Source organism: Amphibalanus amphitrite, unplaced genomic scaffold (assembly GCF_019059575.1).
Source record: "Amphibalanus amphitrite isolate SeventyFive unplaced genomic scaffold, NRLGWU_Aamphi_draft 001209F_arrow, whole genome shotgun sequence".
In the NCBI taxonomy this organism is placed as follows: Eukaryota; Metazoa; Arthropoda; class Thecostraca; order Balanomorpha; family Balanidae; genus Amphibalanus; species Amphibalanus amphitrite.
The window spans coordinates 164,842-190,011 of NW_024882703.1; the positions used below are offsets into that span (position 1 = coordinate 164,842).

The following is a 25,170-nucleotide window of genomic DNA, read 5'->3' on the forward strand; positions in this document are numbered from 1 at the left end:
CTGTGGGCGGATGGAAGCCACAACTGCAACAAGTACCAATTGTCTTTTCCCTATTGTTAATAATCATTCTGAAGCATCAATAACACCAATAAAAGTATTTTACCCGTGCAATTCAAAGATTGTGTAAACCGATGACGCACACCTCCGTCAAATTCGTCACCTGCCTCGATATTTATTGCGTAAAGGCATGAACAAATTTGTACCCACATCTGAAAAAGTCAGGCCACCAAGTCACGTTAAGTGACCTGACCTCATATTACGGAGGTTTAGCATCTTGCCGTGGTAACATTTATGACTGACAAGTGACATGTTTTAAAACTTATGAAACGAAACATATTCATACAGGGCTTTAATTTGTATATCGTTTTTATTAGTAAACTATCGCCGGGTCATTATAAGTCACTGAGATATCTTTTAAGTCCTAGGGCTTAACCCTCGCCCTGGCAGGGCATTTTTCATAACACGGCCTGGCAGGGGGGGGGGGGGGAGATGCGACCCCCCTCGCGATTGGCTCCTATGGCACCTAGAAACACCAAATTTGGTAGGTAGGTGGGCCCCCTGGAGTTCTCGCCCCTGTGCAAATTTGGTTGCTCTTGGTCAATATTTAGGGGGGTTTTGGGGGGTATAAATGTAAAAATTTCGCGAAAAACAGGTCAAAGGGTTTTCGCTTATAACTTTTGATCTAATTAAGATAAAGCAAAAAGAAAAGCACCAGTGAACTCAGCACGTCAAGGCGCGTCGAATGATATACTTTTTAGCTTGCTTAAGTGTACTTAAAGTTTTTCTTAAATTTTAAGTAAACTTTAATTAATAAATAAGGTTCAAGTTAACCAAATTGCATCATATCGCTTATCATTCGATTCGGCTGATCACCAGGAACACAATGATACCATGTTTTAAGCTCTAGCGTCATTATGTGCCAAGTTATTGGCAAAAACGTCATTTGACCTCAGTTGACCTCATTTGGCCTGACCCATGGATAAGTACACCAAACAAAGAAGCACCAAGTGACCTGCTGTTAAGTACTGTGGCTTCAAAGCACAAAAGTGATAGAACGAAGCGGATATCTCCAGTATATTCCGAATTTAGTATTTTCCCATAGGCTTAACATTACGACGTAATGACCTCTAACTGACCTCAGGTCAGTGACCTCAAAAAACCCGAACTATATGTTATACAACTCGGTGAACTTAGCACATCCCGAAAGTTTGAAGGAAATCAGTCCAAAACTGTGAGTTGGACAGATGCAAAAAGAAAATTGAAATTTGACCATGACCTTGTACCGGTTTTTCTGACCTGGTGACCTGACCAAAGGTCACCCGGACCTGAGATTTGCAGGTCATATGTAAAAAGGCTGCCCCATAGGCTGTGCCAAATTTGGCGGCGCTGGGCGCCGCCGTTTTTACGCTATCTTCGAAAAACCTTAGGGGGGGGGGGGTCGCATCGACCCCCCTGCCAGGGCGAGGGTTAAGTCCCAGGGCCTGTTATTTCCAAAGGGTTCATCCATTTCTTGCAGGATTATGCCGTCCAAAGCAGAAGATACTTTCCATTTACAAAAAGTTTGCACATTCCAATTACTTTTGAAAGGGTTAATTGAGGCGATGCCGTAGTTCGTAGGACGTCTGCCACCATCCGCTTTGAGCCGATAACTCTCCACCATAACAAAAGTTAGGCTTGGAAGTGGTAACAGTAAGTAGTTTTCGACTGCGTTTTCGACTTTTTGCCTATTTGTTTGATTGTCGAGATTTATGAGGAGCAGAGAACTTTCCATGCCTCGCGATTTGGCTGATCATGTTTACGTATAAATCTTGCCCCTCCCTTCATTTATCCGCCTCTATTTATTCTCTCTCAGCCTACTCTCTCTCTCCTTGTTTCCCTTTAGCTTGGCCACAACAAAGAGCGTATACATACTCTATTCCTTTCATTTTTTTATCACACAATCTGCGTTCAGCCGATGGCGCCCTCCGGCGTTCCTTATAAGCTGCTGCCGGGCTGCCGGCCGCTCCAGTCCCGTCTCGCTCCTCACAAGATGCGCGTCCTCCCCCTGGTGTGTCTGCTGGCCTGCAGCATGGCGCTGCTGGCCGACGCCGAGCGGGTCCAGCCGGAGCTCCCCGCCGCCGCCGAGCCGGCGCCGCGCCTGCTGGGCCGGCCGCGCTCCTCCGGCCTGGAGAGGCTGGCCCAGGTGCTGCGCGACCTGCAGGCCAGCATGCAGGCGCGCCTCGACCTCACCAACCGGCTGATGGACGAGCTGCTCAGCGAGCAGAGGCTGCAGGGCGACCAGCTGACTTCCATCCGCGACCGGCTGCCGACAGACGACGGTCTCGGCCGCTGAGCTCGGTCACCGGCCACGGTCTACCGGTCAATGATCAGAAGGTCACCGACTCAGACCAGGAGCGCCGAGGACACTTGGAGATTGGAAGACACATGCCAGTGAGATTCAATATTTTTTTTTTTCACAAAAATGTGATCGCATGATTGAAATGAAGAAAACGATTGTCTATTTCAGCGATCGCAAAATAGCGTAGGCTGATTAATAATTATTGTATTTACACTCACGCGTATGAAATGTCAATACATGCTTTCGTCTAACGTTCGTTTTGAAAAGAAACACCAATAAACTTTTTTGCTACGGTATTTATGTATACATCGGGAACAGCTACGGACAGAACTGCTGACGCGAACAGCATACCTGAGGATATTGAGTGAATCAGCTGAGTTCTAGAATCACTTATGTTTTCTAGGCTGGTTGGAACCCTAGGACTCTCGTCCCTGAGTGCTTTCATTATTGCGTGTCAATAGCAAGGTCTTTCGGGAGGTTCGGGAGGAGAGGGGGAGGGGAGAGATGTTATCGGTACCGCGTCAATGCTTACGAACATTAGAAGCGTGTAGTTTCTTTTGAACACTGGAACATGTGCATTATATGCTTATATATGCCTAAATATAAACGAAGGAGGCGAGCTGCCGACTGGCACTACAGACCGCTACATATAGCCAGCCTTATGTATCGGTAAACAGTCGGTACTCGGGCAGCGCGGCCGTGACGCTGACGGTGACGGTGACGGACAGCCGTCGTCTGGGCAGGGGTCGGTCTCCGCGGGCGGGGGCGTCTCGTGCGGCACTCCCCCGCCGCGCCGCCCACCGTGCGCCATGGAGTCCCGCCGCCCGCCGCCGCCGCCGCCGCTCTTGGTTCTGGCGCTCCTGCTCCTGACGGCGGCTGCTGCCGTCCACGGCCAGTCCATTGACGACTGGTTCACTGACGAGGAGCTGCGCGAGCTAGACATGGAGCCCGAACGGGGACCGAGCGGCTCCGTGGAGGGCTTTCGGACCGAGTTCCTGAGCCGCGGCCGACGCCGATCGTTCCGCGGTCAGAGGCAGTACCAGGTTCGGCTGGTCGGAGGCACCTCCAGACAAGGTAAATGTCATCCAAAGTATAAACGTGTATTGTAACTTATAAATAAAGAGGTGCCAAACTATTTGGCATACACTACAGCAAACGACAATGCATTTATTGACATCTGCACTTCACCAGAGACGGACACAAGAATCCCTTCTGGTAGTCATCTTTTCTTCCGCCAGATGGCAGGAGTGATAACGCCTGCATTTATGCTGTACCGCAAGGCTTCGCATTGGGCCTGGCGGGCGTCACGGGCCCAGCTTTGAGCACATTACTCCTGATCAATGTCCAATTTATACATTTGCAAAATAATTGAATGATGAAATGGGATTGATGTGGTGACCACGTGTTTCGCCTTCATGTAGGCAATGGAGATCTGTAAGGAAATGCAGATCTGATGCTATAAGTACCTACCCACTATAGCTCTCCTACTAGGATATTGTATAGGTAGGTACTTATTTCCTAGGTAGAGGTACTTACGAGTGGATATACTTCATGAAGGATAATACGTTTTGAGGCCTTATTCCTACTAACTGGCGACAACAGAGATGATGGCGAACCCCAGCATCTATATAGTGTTATTTGGCAAGTGCATCTTCTTATTAGTAGACGTCAGTATGTACCTTTAACGAAAACGCCCGTAACAAATTCCTAAACAATTGCCGAGGCGTGTGCATGCTATAAAATAGCCTTCATCAGCCTGTCAAAGCACTAAAAATATATTACAAATAAATAACACAAATTACCATTACAACAAATTACAGTACAACATATTACATTACAAATAAATAAAGCTAGTGTAAGAACAATTTTTGCAACACAATCTAACTGTCCCAGCTGAATAACATCAACATTGACAATAAGTATAGGTAAGCAATCTTACAGAAACAAGAAAATGGACTCGAAATAGGAAAAGATATCTGTCTTCATCAAGATATCTGTCTTCATTTTTATCCAGGGTTATTGACGCTGAATTCATAGAGATCTTATAATATTAAGATATTATAATCTTATAATATTATAAGATCTCTATGGCTGCATGCCCAGAATATGCTGGTTGATGAACAATTTATATGGGCTTATATGGAAACTGAGAATCATTTCGTTTTTGTAGTGAAACTCTTGGTGAAACTAAATCTATAACAACACAAATTGGTGAGCCTTTCCTTTTAAGCATGCATGAAAACTGCAATAAATGATGAATATTGGTCGGCATTCAACACAAACGGAGCATAAAACTGAGCACTTGCAAGCGTTCATTTATTTTGACTTTTGAAAGTGCCGCGCTTACAATCTGACGGGGATGACATGGGCGATATGAACTACCGTTCTGAACAGGCAATGTGGAGGTGCTGATTTACGACTGGCGCGAGCAAATAGCCGGCTGGAGGTCGGTGTGTGACATCGGCTGGACCCAGGCTCACGCTGAGGCCGTCTGCAGACAGCTCGGCTTCCCAGGACCCGCCGTCGCCACCAGACATGGACGCTCCGGATTCAGAAGCAGTGAGTGTGTGCTTTACGAGAGCAACATGGTTGCCTATCAGGTTCGGTTGTCTGTAAACGCCGGGTTATTATAATGACCCCGGAAAATGACACCATAAAATGACCCACAAGTGCTCAGTCTAGAGGATATGGTGCCACATAACAAGCTCATAAGTCACAACTCGCTCTAAGATCAAGAACATTACCCTAACTGTACAAGTAACAGACAGAAGCATGTGTCGAATTCTGTCTGCGGTGTGTTTTTTTTTTTACTCTGACTATCACTCTATAAATCTTATTGCACTATTTGCTGCCTACATGGATGTGGCGTACAACATCGATCAGAAATAAGTCAAGCCCATTCTGCCGCACATTCCCCATATGTGATTCCATCACTGTCTTTGACCTCGGCTGCCATTAGCCGGGTTCGGCAGCATGGTGAGCAACTGCCAGGTGGGCCGTCGTGGCCTCCGGGACTGCCTCCATGACGGCCTGGGCGCCATCGCCGAGTGCAGCTCGCGCAACGTGGCAGGCGTCATCTGCGGCGACGACCCCTCCACCGCCTTCAGTCAGGTACCCATACGAAAATCGAAAGATAAGAGAGGTATGATAAATCGCCTCCGTTAGGCATATACTAGAAGAGCACGGCCCTTCACCAGGTGCGAAAGGAAACCAGATAAGTCATGGCTCATACGCTAAAGCAATAATGTTCGATGGGACAAAAACATGTGGAACAAAGTTTGGAGATAAACTTTTGTATAGTGCAGTCATCATGCATGAATAAAAGGAAATAGTGTTGGCCGTTGGGTATCGGTGCCTTTGTTTCACACTTGCCCTCCCTTGTGCTCGTTTAACTCTTGCAGCCTATCGAAGTGCGGCTGCGCAATCGCATTGGCAGCAGAGGAGACGTCGAGGTGCGGTACGGCAACCGGGGTAAACATAAATATTTGAAAAATCATTCAGGTGCCAATATGATGATTTTTCATTTCACATAATCGACAAAAAACAATAATCAGCGGTGCAAATCGCTGTCACCCGCCTCAGTGGACTGTCAGTCACCGGGGCCGGACCATTTTCTCAGGCTGGGGGCCGGTGTGTGGCGATGGATTCGATCTGCGGGATGCCACGGTGGTGTGCCGTCAGCTGAACCTGGGAGCCGCCAGGAGGTCCTACATCAGCGGTGCGCAAACCTGCAGCGCCAACTGCAGCTTCTTGTTATCTTTTTTTGCATCGTTTAAATAAGTTTAAAACCTGCCAATGGGCACGCATAAATAAAACTGTGTCTGTATTTCATTTTTTCCTCATTGTGTGTAAAACAAAAGTGGAGCAAACAAGAACAGAAATACATCTTTAACCAGTTCTGCTCTTCGCGTTCAGGCTGTGGGCTGATTGATTGTCGTTTACGAATACCTATCTTTATTGAGCAACTCATTTCAATCTACCGGATCTTTTCTACTCGTACTATCTGTATGTGCTTACCCATCAGGCCGTCGAGCGAGCGGCGCGTTCATCCTGGCCGGAGTGGAGTGTTCCGGCCGCGAGAGCAGCCTGGCCCAGTGCCGCTCCGTGAGGGGCGCCTCGGTCCGCTGTGCCGGAAACCAGTTCAGCGGCGCAGCAGTCGAGTGCGCCGGACGACGGTCCCGCGGTAAGTACCCCGCCTCTGAGCGACTATGAGAGATGATGTGTTCTGTACAAACTGAGACCACACCTTATGCTGTGTGGAGCGCTGTATGCCGAGGTACGACAGGACGACGCTGACCTTTGGGTGACATGATCCGCCCGGCAGGCCTGCCTGACCTAGTTATCGACCCTGAAGAGGTCGAGAAGAGTGCCTTCATCGACAACCAGTCGCTGGGGTCGCTGACCTGTGCCTTGGAAGAGAAGTGCCTGTCCGACTCAGGTGAGATGCATGATCCAGTGAGAAGGAAAGAAAGAGAAAGAAAGAGAAAGAGAGAGAGAGGGAGAGAGAGAAAAGAGAGAGAGAGAGAACGAGCGAGAGAGAGAGAGAGAGAGAGAGAGAGAGAGAGAGAGAGAGAGAGAGAGAGAGAGAGAGAGAGAGAGAGAGAGAGAGAGAGAGAGAGAGAGAGAGAGAGAGAGAGAGAGAGAGAGAGAGAGAGAGAGAGAGAGAGAAGGAGAGGTCAAGAAAAAGAGAGATAAGGAGAGAGGGAACATCAGAGAATAGGGAGGAACCATTGAAGAAAGACGATGAGGGAGGAAAAATGGGATATTGCCGAAAAATAAATAGGCATTTTGTTAGATTTGACTTCCTAGTTAGACCGAATACTAGTTCAAATAGTCACCCCTATGATCTTCCCATAAGCTTGAAATACGTTTTCAGCATACCTGGTACGAGCGCGAGAGCCAAGACTTTGGAAGTCGCGACGACGAAAGCTACTCCGGTTTACCAACAAAGTGCAAAACATCGGCGGGAGTGACTACCGTCCCCACACCGACCCTGCCCAGTGGCAGTGGCACTCGTGTCACAGGTCAGTTCCAGTTCAGGTCTACCTCAGAAGACAGGTCAGGTCCGATCAGGTCGGTCTCAGCAGACAGGTCAGGTCAGTTCTGTCTTGGCAGACTGGTCAAGTCAGGCCCGTCCCAAGAGACAGGTCAGATATGTCTCGGAAGATAGGTCGGGCAGGTGAGCCTCAGTTGAGCGGACAGGTCAGGCTAGGTCAGTCTCAGCTGCACAAATGTGCTAGGAAGTCGTGATTTTGGGAACTCTTGATTTGCTCTGCGATCTTGTCGCACTCGACAAATGCAATGCATTATTTTCCTGTGGTGTGGAACACGAATGGTTGTTTCCATTTAGGCAATTTAATTGTCTTTGTTTCCTTTCAGCCACTTCCATAGCGTGGAAAGCTTCTCTGATTATGACCTCACTTACCCGGGAACAAACAGAAGGGCCGCTCAAGGACACAAGGCGTCATTCTGCTTGGAAGATTCAGAGTGCAAAGCAGGTAATTAGCAGTTATAGCTCTGCGTTCTGTGCGTACATAGGTACATATATGTGTAGTGTAATAATATGTTGTTTAACCCTCGCCCTGACAGGGCATTTTTTTATAACACAGCCTGGCAGGGGGGGGGGGGTCGATGCGACCCACCCCCTTGCAATAGGCTCCTATGGCACCTAGAAACACCAAATTTAGTAAGTAGGTGGGCCCCCTGTAGTTCTCGCCCCTGTGCAAATTTGGTTGCTCTAGGTCAATGTTTAGGGGGGTTTTGGGGGTATAAATGTAAAAATTTCACTAAAAACCGATCAAAAGTTTTTCGCTTATAACTATTGATCTAATTAAGATAGAGCGAAAAAAAGCACCAATAGACTCAGCACGTCAAGGCGCGTCGAATGATATACTTTTTAGCATGCTTAGGTGTGCTTAAAGTTTTTTTCTTAATTATAAAGTAAACTTTAATTAATTAATTAAGTTCAAGTTAACCAATTTGCATCATATCGCATATCATTCGATTCGGCTGATCACTAAGAACACAATGAAACCATTTTTAGGCTCTAGCGTCATTATGTGCCAAGTTATTGGCAAAAACGTCATTTTACCTCAGTTGACCTCATTTGACCTGACCCATGGATAAGTACTCAAAACAAAGAAGCACCAAGTGACCTGCTGTTAAGTACTGTGGTTTCAAAGCACAAAAGTGATAGAACGAAGCGGATATCTCCAGTATTTTCCGAATTTAGTATTTTCCCATAGGCTTAAAGGTAGTGTGCCAGCTTTCCTGGACCGTATGGAGTTAATGGCCCAGATAAGGAGAACCGGATTTTTAGAACTTATCCATACCTTCAAAACTCATGGAAACGTCTTAAATTCTTCAAATTTTGAGTACCCCAGTGCGAAATTCGCCCGGACGGGTTGTCGGTCGTACCCCAACCACATTTCACACCACTATGAACAATAAATGCACACACTGAAATCGCTATTACCGATATGCTCATCCATAGACCTCTGTTTACAGAGGTCTATGGCTCATCCAATCAAGTTTCGATAAACCCGTTCATCATCATCTCCTGCGGTTTCGAACACGCCTGTTAGGTGGTGCGGTAGACCGCGCTCAAAGCCAGGGCCCCGGTAACGTGAGGTAGCCGAGTCGGGGCAGTGTGCGCTGACCCAAGCCGGGGCCGCGCGTCCTCCCGGTGTCATGTGATAGCCCGGGGCTGCCCGCGGGGATGCGGTAGACCGCGCCCAAAGCTGCGGCCCCGGCTTGGGTCAGCGCACGCTGCCCCGACTCGGCTACCTCACGTTACCGGGGCCCTGGCTTTGGGCGCGACTTCTGCTCATACTTTGTGGTGCGGTGGTGGTGCGTCGGGCCGCGCGCTCTGACTTCAGCCAAGAAAAATGCGTCAGCTGATCATTGTCATTTCTGCCACTTGCGTGTGGTGAAATGGGGTCATAACTTAAGAGACGGCTTTTTCATATCAATTATTTTACATAATATCATATTTCAAACCATAAACCAGTATAGCGCCTTTTGGGGCGACTAACGGAGCGAGCGAGAGGGTGAGCCTTGCACGTGCGAAATTTCGAGGGGGTACCTCCAACTGACTTGTGCACGGCACCCTACTAACCGGTCTCTAGCGATGTGCCAAATTTGAGCACAATCGTCCCAGCCGTTCTCGAGATCTGGAAGCGGCACCCTGCACGTGCGCACGTGCAGAATGGGTCCCAACTGACTTTTGCACGGCACCCTACTAACTGGTCCCTAACCGTGTACCAAATTTGAGCGCCATCGGTCCAGCCGTTCTCGAGATCTGGAAACGACCCCTGCACGTGCGCACGTGCAGCAGCACCCCAACTCTGGCACATGGATATGCAGTGCCTAGTGGGTGCCTACCTACATGCCAACTTTCAGCGCAATCGGCCAAGTAGTTACCGAGATATTGCAACAATTATACAAAACTGACACCTCTTCGTTTTGCACGTGGCACGTGCATAAGGGGTCACCCGCATGCATCGGGAATAGTCCAATACTTGGTAGAAGGAATGAAGCTACCCTACAAAAATTACCGCGTGTAAATCGGTCAAGTGGTTGCTGAGATATAAGCCTCGCAAAAGCGTCCGCACGGCCGGCCGGCCGCTCATACTCAGAAATTTCCGTTAATCTAAGGAAAGACTACGCTCGCTTCGCTCGCTCCGTAATAATGTTCGACAGCCAAATAAAAGAAACAATACCAATACAGGCTTACAGTTTAAGGCTCGACATTGTGTTGTCTACGATTAGACAGCTGATAACTCATTCCCGTACGTCGTAACTCTATAATGACCTATGCTTATTGTCACATGTGCGCTGCATTCGCGATTGTTGCCGACGCCTGTTTGCAGGTCAGCCCACTACAGTTGTTATACATATCGAAAAACCGATAAACTTTTAGGCGAAAAAGGCACTATTCCAGGCCCATTTTTGATTTTTTTTTGCGATATTAGGTAAAAACAGAAGCTTCTTATCCTAGGAAAAATAAAATGGGAAATCTTTCAAAGGTGGCACACTACCTTTAACATTACGACGTAATGACCTCTAATTGACCTCAGGTCAGTGACATCACAAAACCCGAACTATATGTTATGCAACTCGGTGAACTTAGCACATCCTGAAAGTTTGAAGGAAATCAGTCCAAAACTGTGAGATGGACAGGTGCAAAAAGAAAATTGATATTTGACCATGACCTTGTACCGGTTTTTCTAACCTGGTGACCTGAATCAAGGTCACCCGGACATGAAATTTTCAGGTCATATGTAAAAAGGTTGCCCCATAGACTGTGCCAGCTTTGGCGGCGCTGCGCGCATCGAACCCCTGCCAGGGCGAGGGTTAAACATTTCTGCATCATTTACTTTCAACAAAGACAAAATGGTCTGATATTTCAGTTGGATTATGGATATGCTGTGAGGTGCATATTGAAACTGCCCCTGTGTTACCACTCGACATGAGGTGACCTTTGGCTCTCACGTTGTCCGTCAAAACACATTAGCCCTGAGTTCTTTCTCATTCTCAAAGTTACTTGAATGTTGGGAGCAGAGTGATGGTAAATACATAACCAATCGATAAAAAAGTGGCAGGCTGATTTGTTGGTACCGAAGCTGTCTCCATTATAATACATATAGTCACTATATATTTATACATAGTTGCTGATGTCACTTTGGGTACCCCTCCGTCTGTCTGATCTGTGTTGTCCTCACTCCCCAGGCATTCCCCAGAGGTACCGGTGTCAGATCGGCACCAGCCGTGAGCGGTTCCCGCAGGGTATCCGTGCCGGCTGCGCAGACGTCTACGCCTCCTACATCGACTGTCAGTGGATTGACGTCACTGACCTTCAGTCGGGGCCCTACACTCTGCGGGTCAGTGTTCGCAGGAGGTCGGCTAAAAAAGTGCCGGAGGAATGCTGCTGTTGTAATCCAAGAAAAGTTGAATAACTTGAATTAGAGAGACGGTAAAGCCATAATTTCAGCGGAGAATGAGGGCGAATAGCAAAGGGGCCGTGCATATCTCGGCTCATTCACGACCGATTCACACGGGACAAACACCGATCGACACCAAATGGCCGTTGGGGGAGGGGGGGGGGGGGGACGCGGGTGGCAAGTTTTCCTACCCGACAAACCTGGAATTATCCCGAAGGGAGGGGGCGGGAGTAGAGTCGGGAAACTGGGGGGGGGGGAGAAGAGTGGCAAGTTTTCCTACCCGACGAACCCGGAATTTTTCCGAAAGGGGGATGGGAGTAGAGTGGCAACTTTTCCTACTGCAAGAACCAAGCAAATACCAAGTACTTTGGCAAGTACCGAGCAAGTACCAAGTACTTTTGCAAGTTCAGCAAGTTTACATCTAACCGTCTAGACGTCTGATTGTCACCAAAAACACCAATCGATCCCAAATTTTTTCCCGAATCATTTTATGGCCAAAGCGACGCGGAGCGAGCGCAAGATATCTTGTCTCGTACCTACCTGCCTACATATGTAACAAAATAGCATATGTCATTTATCTTGAGTATTTTGTTATACGATTCAATAAAACATTCATTTTGTTCACACGGTCATTGAAATGAAATCAGAGCAAATGGATAGGCTTGACGGACATTTGTGAGACCACCTGCCTGAATAGCGGAAATACGTTATTCATCATCTTTTTTTCCGACACCGTCTCTCCCAATAGTGTCAGTTCCAATGGCCAGCACTGTGGGACTGGGCTTCTGCGGCGGCTTTGTTACGCCCTACATCATCTATCCATCCGTCCTGCTATTTCAGGTGAGGGTCAATGGTAACCGCATGGTGGCTGAGGAGAGTTTCGACAACAACCAGGTCATCTGCCGGGTCAGGCTGGACCTGGAGCGGGAGAGGACCCAGGTCTCCAACTGCCGATTGGCGCCGCTCTGAAGACGTGGCAAGTCATCTGCCGCGTCCGGCTGGACCTGGAGCGGGAGAGGACCCAGGTCTCCAGCTGCCGATTGGCGCCGCTCTAAAGACGTGGCGTGACAAACACTTACCCGAGAACGCCGCGTGATTTTATGTAACTAGAAAAGGCGAAATATACGAATTGGTCTATACAATGTTATGTTGGATGAATGGAATCGTGGAGAAGATCTTGTTTAGAAGCAGTTTGCCGTATTAACCCGCGCACCGACGGGGGTCTGCGCCAACTTCGCACCGACGGGGGGGGGGGCGGATGAACGCCCCCCTGAGATCTCGAGAACGAAGCAAGATAGCGACAAGCGGTAAACGGCATCGGATACGCACGGACAAGGTCTACAATTTTTACAAAGGTCATTTTCAGGTCAGGTCAAAGATGACGTCACAGGGGTCGAAAAAGTCAAAATGGCGGCGCTAGATATGGAGAGTTTTTCTCGAATAACTTTAGAATTAGTCAAGATAGGAACAAACTAAGGGCATAATCGTGATCCTCTCGTCAATCCGCATCGAATGATATATATGTTGACCTCGGAAGGTCAAGGTCAAAGGTTGACCTCAGGTCACGTGACCTCGAGGTCATCATGTATATCATTCGATGCGTCTTGACGAGCTGAACACAATGAGACCATCCGCGCGGTTGTATCTTGTTCCTGTACGGAGTTATTAGCAAAAAACCTTTGGTGACCTTTGATGACGTCACATGACCTTATAGCTGCCCAACAGCAAAACAGACCTCAAAGTAGTGAAGGTTGATCGTATATGAAGTCATGTATGGTATATGGGGCCATTCCGACCCGTTTTAGTGGTAAAAACAGGGAGTTGATTTTTCCCCCAAATGGGGAGGTCGCGAAATTGACCTGACCTTAGGTCACCGACATCAAAATTCCGAGATATACAAATTGTAGCTACTAATAACCTAATAACATCCTGCGACTTTCAAAGGCCTCCGACATCTACTGTAGCTCTGGCACGGTGACAAAGTTGCAAAAAAGTGACTTGAGGTTGAGTCATTCAAAGTGACCTGGTGACCTGACCTTAAAAGTTAGGAGGTTCAAACTTGCACACCATGTGTAAAATTGATGAGGGAATAGTCATAATAAATTTCGCGGCGCGTAGCGCCGCGGTTTTTCCGCTATCCGCGAAAAACCTCAGGGGGGGGCGGATATCCGCCCCCCCCGTCGGTGCGCGGGTTAACAATTCAAAATTCCTGAATTCCCCATAAAAAAATCATTCCTATATTGCAGAAAAAATATTATTGCATTAACCCTCGCCCGTATAGGGAGGGGGGGGGGGCGAACGGACCCCCTCCCCTCGGTTTTTCGCGAATAACTCCCGTAAAAAGCGGCTGATCACGACGAAACTTTCAGTACCCTCGCGTTACTCAATTTTACACCTACCCTGAAATTTTCAAGACCCTGACCCTAATGACCTTTGACCTGTTACCTACTTTTTGAGACCATGTTTGGCCGGAATCGCGATTCGGCGTATGTCGGCTCGCATTTGCCGCGCGTTTGCAGTCTTTTCGTGGTTTTAAGCGTTTAAACATGGAATATGATACTGCTCCCATGCATAAGGGTGGGTATCAAGGTCACCGGAAGGTCAGGTCAGGTCACTGACCTTTGATGACCTCGGCTCACTTTTTCGAGTTTTGCACGTTTCTAGGCCAGTTTTTGGAGCTGAATTTGAATTTACCAACCATATGAACATTTACGAAGTAGTTTTGGCACCTTCGTAACATGTTACGAAGCTGTCAGAGGCGGTTGCCACCTACTACGAATACCCTTACTGGTTGACCTGACCTGACCTGACCCGACCTGGCCTAAATGCATGAAGACATCATCTGTGATCAAAACTAACATGATATTTGTGATCAGCACCCCGAAAAACCCCATAGCAGCCACGCTCTACGACTTTCTAACAGGTCCCGATTTTCCCGACTTTTGGGTCATTGACCTGACCTGGAAGGTCAACCGATGACCTAGGACCTTAAAATTGGGCATCATCGGCTTCCTCTCGTCACGGGCAACACACTTGCTTTTTCCGCGAAGCTCTAGCTCGATCAGGGGCGAAACGGCAAGGAGGGTCCAACGGACCCCTCCCCCCTTATACGTTCGCGGCTGGAAAAAAACACCAATACGGGCGAGGGTTAACTCAGAATCTGATAACCGTATCCAATGGATGAATCACACCAAAGGGCTGAATCACACGCTCCCTGTAAGGCCAAGCAGCCACCGTATCGACCTTCCGTCGCTGAGACCGCGAGCCACAGGTCACGACATTATACGGTGACGGGGTGGTGGCCGAGGTGGGGTGTCATGTCTGTTGGAACGGGGGTCGTTCAAATACCCAGCAACGTCACCCTCGGTGGTTGTCGGGTCCGGTAAGGAGGGGTGGCCTCTGTTACGCCTGATGGTTAACTCATCATGTCCCTGATCGGGCGCGGGTCGCCCTCAGTGCGCCGGGTCCACTGAGCCGCGCGGAGGGCAGTGACGGCTGGTGGGCGCGCACGGGCCGTCCCGGCCGTCACAGCTGTCACGCGCGGCTCGCTGTGACGTGCCGGACGCTGACGGACGCCCCCGCGGCCGCCCAGTGACCACTACCCAGGTGTCGGACAGCTCGCGCGCAGTCCCCGCCCGCAGCCATGGATCCTCGGACTCTGCTGATCGTGACGCTGCTGGCCGCTGCCGCCAGCGGCCAGAGCTTCCGTGACATGTTCAGAGACATCTTTGGGTCGCTGAGCCGCCCAGGGAACAGCACCAGTGGGGGCGGCACGCGGACCTCCTTCTGGTACCCCGAATTCACCAACTTATTCGGCCAGCGCCAGTTCTCCGTCCGACTGGCCGGCAACAACACTCGTGAAGGTAACCACAACGATAACCGCAACCGAGCGGAACCACAACAGAACCGAGTCGACCGTAACCAAGTCAGGGCGGATATCATTTCAGAGAAAGTACTTCCAGAGACTGTTCAATGCACTCGTTCAACATGTGTTAACAGCATATTCTGTTGACATATAGATGCTGAGAGGCCGTTACGAATTTTCTTCATTACAGGACATTTGCCTATATTTTTATTGGCCAATTCGTTTATTGGTAAAATAATTAAAATCCATTCATGCAAAGTACAAGATGATAGACGAGCATAAGTCAAACTTAACCTTTTCTGAGCTATTGCCGTGAATATTGATGTGACGTTATAGGACTTCAGGAACAGATACATTGACATGGGTAGATTCATTTTTTGGGAAGTTCGGCCGGTTTGACACTTGACATTTTACGCGATAAGCTCTCCACTTTGAAAGCTGCACGTCGTGTTGAGCCAACGGCTTTCTACTGAAAATTATAACGTTAAACTATTGAAATGGCAACCGTTAAGTAGCTACAAGTTAATGAGCACGAATTGAGAAGATATTATCCCACAAGATGCAAAAATACTTTTGTATTGCGCCAAATTAGGCATGAGCTTTTAACCCGGCGGCCGCTGGGCCTCCGCGCCACCCGCCGGCCGCTGGGGGGGCATATAGTTGCCCCCCCTTTACTTCTGCGGCGATATCGTCGCAACGCGAAGAGATAGAGAAGCGAAACTTTGCACACATCTTCCTGAATACCTAGCCGAGGTTGTGTCCAAATTTGGTGTCGATCCCATTTGAAATGACGTCACAGTGACGTAAGAAGTCAAATTATAGATTTGCGACTCTCAGTTTCCTCACGATACATCAGGTATATGGGACCGAATATAAAGGGCCGATTATTGGTTAGGAACTAGATGGAAGTGCACTTAGATGTTTTAGGATGACAGCAGGTGCTGTCTAGTTCATTTACAGTTGAGTTTCATGCTCAGCGTTATCAGAAACGGTCCATATCGGAAAACGACAAAACTTTATGACGTCACTGTGACGTCATCTTAGATGCTACAACCACCAAACTTTCTTCAAACATTGCCTAGGTATTCGTTTGAAGCTATGCCAAGTTTCACGTTCGTAGCTCAACAGGTTTCGGAGATATTCCTCAAAACGTAAAGGGGGGGGCAACTTTATGCCCCCCCCCCCAGCGGCTCGTGGGTTAATCCAACACGGCAAGTATGCCCAATGCATTGATTTGCGCTTATCTTGTTACCGCGCAGTGTTACTTATTAAACTACCCGTTCTCAACGTAACAGGCCGCCAACAGTTCAAGACGATTTATTTTGCAACTCGTCTTCGCGCAGGTAGCGTGCAGGTGCTGATTTACGACTGGCGCGAGCAAATAGCCGGCTGGAGGTCGGTGTGTGACATCGGCTGGACCACGGCTCACGCTGAGGCCGTCTGCAGACAGCTCGGCTTCCCAGGACCCGCCGTCGCCACCAGACATGGACGCTCCGGATTCAGAAGCAGTGAGTTCATACACTTGATATGCCACTTATTTTTTTATAAGTATATTTACATCGCATCATTTTAAAGGTGGCATTTGTTCAGTCATAAACCTCTGTATACAGAGGTCTATGGTTCAGTCTATCAATAACGGATTATACCTATCGTCTGAGAAAATGCTGGCTGGATCGTCGAGAGGAGATCCAAGCCGCTCGCTGTGTATTGCGGGACCATGGGTAACAGAGCACGGCGCTGGTTGCAGACGGGATGGGTACCATAGTCAGCAACTGTCAGGTGGGGGCCGGCGGCCGCGGTCTGCGCGACTGCTTCTATCGCGGCGTGGGCACCACCGAGGGCTCCTGCAACTCCGACAACGTCGCCGGCGTCATCTGCGGCCGCGACCCGTCCTCGCCCTACGGAGGGGTAGGTCCGAAACTCTGGGCACTGGGCAGTCTGTAGTATTTAATGGCGAGGCAGTGCAGCGTGTGCCGCATTATTGGCATATTGCGGTTCGACTGGTATGCGTAGCACGATGTACCCTTGCTCGTAGATAAGAATTTATAAAGTGGATTATGTTTCTCAGAATTCTGTACCTCGGCAGAGGCAGTGCATTTCTGCTATGTGTTTGCACGCGTGAAAATGAAACATATTAAACCATAAATTATAGATTTGTAGGTATGGCGTTGATAATAGACTTTGTACTCCCGAACCGGATTTCATCAGTCATACCTACCTACCATTCATTGGCCTCGGCGTCTGTGTCACCGGTTCCACCACTAACGCTGGGAGACTGTTGCTGCAGAGGATGGATGTGCGTCTGCGAGGCGGCGGCACCAGAGGCGACGTCGAGGTCCGATATGGTGGCCGCGGTGAGTGCTTATTTACCCTTATCCACCAGTTCTGACAGGTTTAGTTGTACGGTCCCGGATTTTACAGCGTTGGCATTTTTTTTTAAAGATGCCGGGACTTCGTTTTAAATATGAAATAATGGTCATTATTCCATATAAGTTGACTGCAGCAGCCAGCAGCATACTAACTCAAATGCTGGTCTGGATGTCCCCGGCAGGCTGGGGACCGGTGTGTGGCGATGGATTCGACGTGAAGGATGCCATGGTGGTGTGCCGTCAGCTGAGCCTGGGAGCCGCCAAGAAGTCGTACATTAGTGGTAAGTGAATTTTTCAGCAGTAAGTGAATTACTCGGATCGCCCATTCAAATGCTCCAGCGTGGTGAAGACTAAAAGTATCTTTTATTTTATCCAATCTTCACAACTCTATCGCAATGCCGATGCACACTTCGCTTATGCTGAAGGCCTCTGATCCCACTAAATCCGACGTATAGGTATGTGCATATATCGCTATTTTGCCCTCTAAAGCAAGTCTGGAGAACATCATGCTAAAATCATTTATATAGTTTTATGTTATAACTTTTGTGTTATTTGTCAGGCCGTCGTGCGAGCGGCGAGTTCATCCTGGCCGGAGTGGAGTGTTCCGGCCGCGAGACCAGCCTGGCCCAGTGCCGCTCCGAGAGGGGCGACTCGGTCCGCTGTGCCGGAAACCAGTTCAGCGGAGCAGCAGTCGAGTGCGCCGGACAGCAGTCCCGCGGTAAGCCGCCATTCGTATTCGCTCCTACAAATGTATTAGTTTTGTGTTTTTGCGCTGTCTGTTGTTGTTGATCAACATCATAAGCCTAAAGGAAGTTGTCGCGCTCCACCGATACTTTGACGTTCTGCAGCTGTGACGATAACTTATCCCTTACTCTCTCCCCTCTCGCTCTGTCCCACAGCGCCGCCAGACCTGAGGGTGGTATGACGCTCTTACATGCTCACTACCCTCTCTTTGTCACCGGACCTGAAAAAAGCAGCACTCTAGCTCACCTTGTCTCTCTCTCTCTTACTCTCTCTTCCTCTCCCTCTCTCTCCCTCTCCCTCTCCCTCTCTCTCTCTCTCTCTCTCTCTCTTACTCTCTCTTCCTCTCCCTCTCTCTCCCTCTCCCTCTCCCTCTCCCTCTCTCTCTCTCTCTCTCTCTTTCTCTCTCTCATTTCAACTCCTCTGGACCTGAGGATGACAGCTTTCTAACTCCATCTCTCCCTACAGATCTTCCAGACCTTAGAGTGGACGCTCAGGAGCTCCAAGACAGCGCCATCCTGACCACCGAGACACTGGGTGACCTCGAGTGTGCCCTCGACGAGAACTGCCTCGCCAAGACCGGTTAGTGGGCGAGGTGGCCGCCCTCAGCAGCTGTGTAACGGGGGTCGCGGGGAGCTGCAGGTTGGAACAGTGATGCAAGGGGAAGAGGTAGATTGCAGCTCTCGCCTGCAGTTGAATACCGGCGAGAAAGTAAAACGACATCATACAAATAAATCGATATAGTAAATCAATTATTTGCCTTTCATGACTTATAGCCGTAAGAAGTCAGGTAAGGCATATCTAAGTAACATCTTAAATCATTTTCCAGCCGCCGAAATTAAGCGTCGCGAGCCCACTCTGTGGAGGACGCGCACAAGGAAGCTGTTCCGCTTCACCAACAAGGTGTGGAACAATGGAAAGGCGGACTACCGGCCCAGGGCGGACCCGTCCCAGTGGGAGTGGCACGCCTGTCACGAGTGAGTAACGCGCTGCACTTCAAATGCTTGCTGTAACACAAACCCAGACTTTCAAAGATGTCAAGGCGCTAGTGTTTGCCAGTACCTTTACGTTAAATTTTACATTTGATCACCTCACATTATATTTCGTACCATACCAGGGTGTGAAGATGCATTTATAAATGAGACGACATCGATTTAGTGTGTACTTTCTCAGATCTTGCGAATTATAAACTTCATCCTCTTCACATACCTATCTATCACCATACTCGTTTCAGGCATTACCACAGCGAAGAGAGCTTCTCGGAGTACGACCTTACATATGAAGGAACGGATACCAAGGCAGCCCAGGGACATAAGGCCTCCTTCTGCCTTGAGGACAGCGAATGCAGAAGAGGTGGGAACTTTGCAATGATACGTGATCGTTGTGCACCAGCGTTTTAACTATAACACGTTTTTATGTCCTTAGCGTATAAAGCATACAGGTATAAAGTATAAAGCATATAATGTACTTGCACCATGTGGTTATGGTGTGTATTGTGTATTTACATATAACGCATAAGGTATGCATATCACTGATAAGCACAACACTGGCTCGTTTTTCCGTGCGTTACGTTTGTGCTGTATCGTTATTGCTTCTGAACCGTACTAAGCAACCATCTGTTTGTCCCATGTCCTCAGGAATTACTCAAAAGTACCAGTGCTACATAGAACGGGGCACCCGGCCGCCCCAGGGCATCCGTGCTGGCTGTGCCGATATCTACGGCTCCTACATCGATTGCCAGTGGATCGACGTTACCGATATAAGATCCGGCAAATACGTCTTGCGGGTTAGTATCGAAACTGTGCGACTTCGACAAGAGTCGGTCTTTCTTATGCATTTGTGGTAAACTCAAGACAGGTGTAGGTACAGCCCACCGCTAAAGTAATGTAGGGTTTTACCAATCTCAACGGTTGGCTTTGACTGGCGATTGTTTAATGCGGAGTGAAGATGTCATGAAGAAAAGAAGATGTCAATAGCTAAAGTTGCAGCTGCAAGGGTGACGATACATATAAGCTACATTCAAAGTTTCATTGTAGTCTGATTAATCGTTCCTAAGCTTCAGAAGCAGAACATACCCATGACTGAAACCCCACATTACTTCTGCTGTGGACTGTACCTTTGCTAAGATAATATATAGGTAAATCTAATGTGAGCAAAGGCGGGTACATACAGATATAAAAGATATTGTAGTAAAGTTACATGCTTTGTTAAATTGTTTCAGGCATGTTTGACTTAAATTGGCGACAGTAACAAGTCCATCTTTAAAACAATTTAACCCTATTAGTGGCAGGCTCCTGGCTACCCCTATTAGTGGCAGGGGGGGGGGCTGTTTACGACCCCCCTTTGATATCTCGAGATCAGAACGGGCCGATTTTCAAAATTCAAACGGCATTCGATATCGCTCAACGTGATCTACATTTCTAAAAAAAACAAAAATTAAATGTCAATAGTGGGGGGGGGGGGGTAGAGGGGGGTAAAAACGGGCAAATTGCAGATACATTTTAGAGTGTTTATCACGGCCAGGTTTCTGAACCAATCTTAACGCAACTTTTGCCGATCGATAGAGAATGAACCAGGAATTCACATGGATCCTAAAAATATGCATTTTCAAAAATAATAGGTGGATACAGATAATTGAGATTGGGGGTACACAAAAAGTATAGTAAATAAGGTTTTTGTTGGTACTGTTTCTAAAAAGGGTGGCAATGGTCTTGTTATGTTACGATTTTCTTATGAGAAAACGACTACAATTGTATTGGTCATGCATAGGCGGTGTCAGGGCACCTATGTTGGGAAGTAAAACATAACCCCCCTTTTTGGACGCCTGGATCCGCCTATTATAGCAAAAACGCGTCAAAAGAGGATGCACAATAACTTTGTATATGTTATCACATGATACCTTTCATTCAATGTTCGTAAAACTGGTGTATACAGTTATAATACATCAGCATCGTGATCTTCGCCCCAAATGACTCGCTTCACGAATAGGACCCCCCAATTCCCAGTGCTCTGGAGCCGCCCCTGGTAAAGGTATGAACTTGAAATTTTCAGTGATGTGCCCAATTTAGTTTTAGGAAAAGTCAGAAAATTTCAGCATCGTAGCTTCAGCGGTTTCGGAGATATTCCCGAAAAACCTGAGGGGTGGATAAAAACAATTCCCCCCCCCCTGCCACTAATAGGGTTAAAAGCTGTCCTAGTGGTCGGTATTGTTATGACACAACCAAATATAAAACTAGTACACGCATGAGAGGATTGCAATGAAATAAATATAGGTACCTTATGCGTGTACGAGATGACAGCGGGCCTCGCGTTTCAGGTGCGTATAAACGCCGACCGGAAGGTTCCAGAGGTCAGCTTCGACGACAACCAGGTCATCTGCAGCGTGGACCTGAACCTGGAAGATGAAACGGTCCGGGTGACCAACTGTCGCAACGCTCCCCTGTAGGCAGAAAGATCCAGAGGCGCGGAGGTGGTGGGGATTATCGCAGTGTTGTGTTTGTGTATACCGGACAAACTTCGATCCATCAATTTACGGATGGAATGAGAATGCACATAAATACAGACTGAAACATTCGGCTTCGTAATTAGTTAACACGCGCAGTGGAAGGGTTGCGAGTACTACGCCCAGTGGAGGGGGGGGGGGGGGGCGGATGTCGCCCCACCCTAAGATCTCAGCTCCCACTGGAGCTAGAAAGACGAAATTTGGAGGGTAGGTGAAGGCCCTAGGGAACTCTGTTGTGTGTGCATTTCATGACCCTAGGTCAATATCTTCAATGTCAAATGAGGTCAAATGTGGTCAAATCTGCAATATAAGCGGCTTTTTTGCGTTTACACGCCGATAACTCAAAACGTTACCGGCCGATTTTCTTTTTTCTTTCACTATAGGAAAGAGAATAATTTTTGAGTATGTATGGTGAATTTCTAGTTAATCCAATAATAAATATGGCAACTAGAAGCCTGCTAAGGGTAAGATGTCGCCGGCTGAAGCGGGATCGGCCGACGCGGGAAACGCGGCAATCACAATTTTGTGTTTACACCTTCATAACTCAAGTTGTTACCGGCCGATTTTCAAAATTTTTAGACCAGGAGATTGCCTGTACATTCCTTAGTCTTCTCATTAAATTTGACGCGAATCGAATGTAATCAGCGGTAAGGAGCGCGATGTAAAGACGGAACCGTCCCGCCCCGGCACAGTCTACAATTCAGGCGGCGCGTAACGGCTAGCGCCGGCCGCCGCGCCGCCGCGTCGCCGCGGCGGCAGGATGTTTGACTTTAGGTACACCGTTATTACTAGAAAAGCTGTGACCCGATTTCCTTATTTCTTGCACGAAAAGATCCGCAGTTCTATTCTAGACAGGTAGATAAGATTTCACATTAATATTATGTTTGCGGCGCGAGTTATTGGCGAAAAACAGGAGGGGAGGGCGGAATCCGCCCCCCCTTCCACTGCGCGTGTTAATAATCAATATATGTAAAGCCGATAAAGCCGATTTAAATTAAATACAGACTGATATGAATATGCATGAGCTATGTCAACAAAGACGTGTAAACAGATGAATTCAAAATAAAAATAATTCATTAACATTACTTCACTTGTAAAAGGGAAGGGAAGACCATGGGAAACCTAAAGAGACCCATGTGAACTAAAACCTTGTATTCTAGGCAGCAGCCTATCAATGGCCTTTGCCCTTGGGCAGCAGCATGATTCGATCATTGACCTATGGTAAGTACTTATAAGTACTTAGTACTTACTAAGTACTAATAAGTACTTGTTATGAATGGATTCGATTACATGACAAATTAGGGCCCAATGTATGCAGAGATACCCGTTATATGTAAACATGAATTGTGCACTCACGGCACGATGAATTCAGAAGACACAACAATAACTTCGTGAGAACAATAATCTGGTGAACACTTTGTACCTTGTATGTGTTGACGTGAGCAGTAGCGGCGGAACACTTTCAATTAAAGGGGGCACTGCCGACTTTTGGTCCCATTCTTTCCATGCAACGCCCATAGGGCTAATGTTAAAATGCCAAAATCAAAGGGGAGCACGGTGCCCCGGTGCCCTCCCCCCGTTCCGCCGCCTATGGACGTGATGTTACAAAGAAATGCAAAATTCAATATACGAGCAAAACGCTCGTTTGATTTATGGCTGTTGACACGTGTTGCGTTACCAACAAATGTGTTGATAACTTAGACGATACAGCGTAGTCTACCACTTCTACGGCTCACACCCTGCATGCGTATACCTACGGCATTGCGCAAGGCGCAACATGGAGACGCTATGCATCAGACTTAGCAATTTACTAACCGCAATTTATGTACAAACGAAAAACTGGGTTGATAACAACTGTCCAATGTCCATGGTTAGCAGTTACGTCATTTACGGCACTGCTCACCGCCTAACATACCGACGCTAACCATAGCACCATGCAAAACAGGTATAAAGTGATGACTGCGCTTGCTTGAGGTGAATTAGAATGATTAGATCATCTTTGGCGCTGAGTAAGCAGTTTTCATCGCTTCCAATGCAATGGGGAGGCCACGTGACCGACATGACGTCGAGTGACCCATATGTACTACAGGCTGTAAGAATTCGGGAGTTTTGTCATCTTAGTTTGATCTCCATTCCAATTACCACCTGGCTGATTGGGAATGCTGCGATATTTTTGATGGGTAACAAATGACACGCGCAGCGGAAGGGTTGCGAGAACTACGCCCGGTGGAATGGGCGAATCTCGCCCCCCCCCCTAAGATCTCAGCTCCTAAGTAATTGCTAAATTCACGAAATTAGGAGGGTTGGGGCGATGGGAAACTCTATTGGATTTTAATTTCATAACACTATGTAGGTATAAGGTATCTATCTTCAAGGTCAACTGAGCTCAAACGGGGCCAATTTGCCATATGAGGGACTATTTTGTGTTTACACGCCCGGCCATAACTCAAAGAGTTACCGCCGATTTTCTTATTTCTCTCACCATATGACAGCACCCACATTTTTTTTAGCATATGTTGAAATCTCCAGCTAATACAGCCGTAATAAAGGCAATTAGAACTCTGCTAAGAGTAAGATGCGTTCGGGCTAAAGCGGGGATCACCAACGAGGGAAGCGTTTCAGTCACAATTTTGCGTTTACACCCTCGTAACTCAAAATGGTATCAACTGATTTTCGTATTTCCTTGACCATGATTGCACGTACAGTTCGTCTTCAAAGATATTTTGACGTGAATCGACCACTAGTAGACGGTAAGCCACGCAATGCAAAGACAGTAGTGACGTCAATTACAGAAAATCAGGTTACCGATACGGGATACCAAACCAAATACCAACAAAACCATGACATCGGGAAATTACCGAAACCAAGCCAACTTAATACCAACTATTTACCAAATTCACAGCCACGTTGGATACATTAGCGAGGATTCATAATGCCAACAAAATACGAAAATAGGTATTAGGATTGAAATACCAAATCCAATGTACATAAGTATCGGTTTGATATCAGTTACCTATAGGTACAAAAAAGTTGGTATCCAAATGACATCTCTAACAAAGACCGAACCGTCCTGTACCGGCACAGTCTACTATTCCGGCGGCGAGAGCCATGCAAGGAAACTTTCTTGTGACCCAATTTTATTGACCTCGGTCCAACCAAGGACCGAGACGTCACAGGTCAGGTCAAAGGTCGAATTTTCATCGTTTACATGCATTTCAAGAAATGTGTTGTAAAATCGAGTAGAGGGCATGCTATTGAAAATCATCGATAATTTTCTGTTTGAGGCCACAGAGGTCAAATCACTGAGGGTCAGAATACGAAAGTGTCGTGTGATGCATGTTTTATGGTCCATTTTACATGACAAATGCGATTATGTGGGCCAGGCAACATTTGGGACCAGTTTAACCCGCGCG

The 25,170-nt window shown here is 47.7% G+C and overlaps 2 protein-coding genes across 2 annotated transcripts; both read left to right on the top strand.

The window, feature by feature from the left end:
• Nucleotides 1–3,141: 3,141 nt before the first annotated feature.
• On the top strand, nt 3,142–12,422 carry LOC122371141 (lysyl oxidase homolog 2B-like). The gene is made up of 11 exons (XM_043347271.1): nt 3,142–3,412; nt 4,733–4,897; nt 5,298–5,449; nt 5,740–5,809; nt 5,958–6,056; nt 6,363–6,521; nt 6,663–6,776; nt 7,215–7,362; nt 7,718–7,836; nt 11,069–11,220; nt 12,121–12,422. The coding sequence occupies exons 1-11, from the start codon at nt 3,148–3,150 to the stop codon at nt 12,247–12,249; spliced, it is 1,572 nt and encodes a 523-aa protein (XP_043203206.1). The 5' UTR covers nt 3,142–3,147; the 3' UTR covers nt 12,250–12,422.
• A 2,441-nt stretch (nt 12,423–14,863) lies between these two features.
• On the top strand, nt 14,864–21,828 carry LOC122371138 (lysyl oxidase homolog 2-like). The gene is made up of 11 exons (XM_043347268.1): nt 14,864–15,143; nt 16,489–16,653; nt 16,893–17,053; nt 17,433–17,499; nt 17,697–17,795; nt 18,074–18,232; nt 18,724–18,837; nt 19,085–19,232; nt 19,490–19,608; nt 19,893–20,041; nt 21,572–21,828. Exons 1-11 carry the CDS (start codon nt 14,924–14,926, stop codon nt 21,698–21,700), a joined length of 1,530 nt encoding a protein of 509 aa, XP_043203203.1. The 5' UTR covers nt 14,864–14,923; the 3' UTR covers nt 21,701–21,828.
• The last annotated feature ends 3,342 nt before the right edge of the window (nt 21,829–25,170 follow it).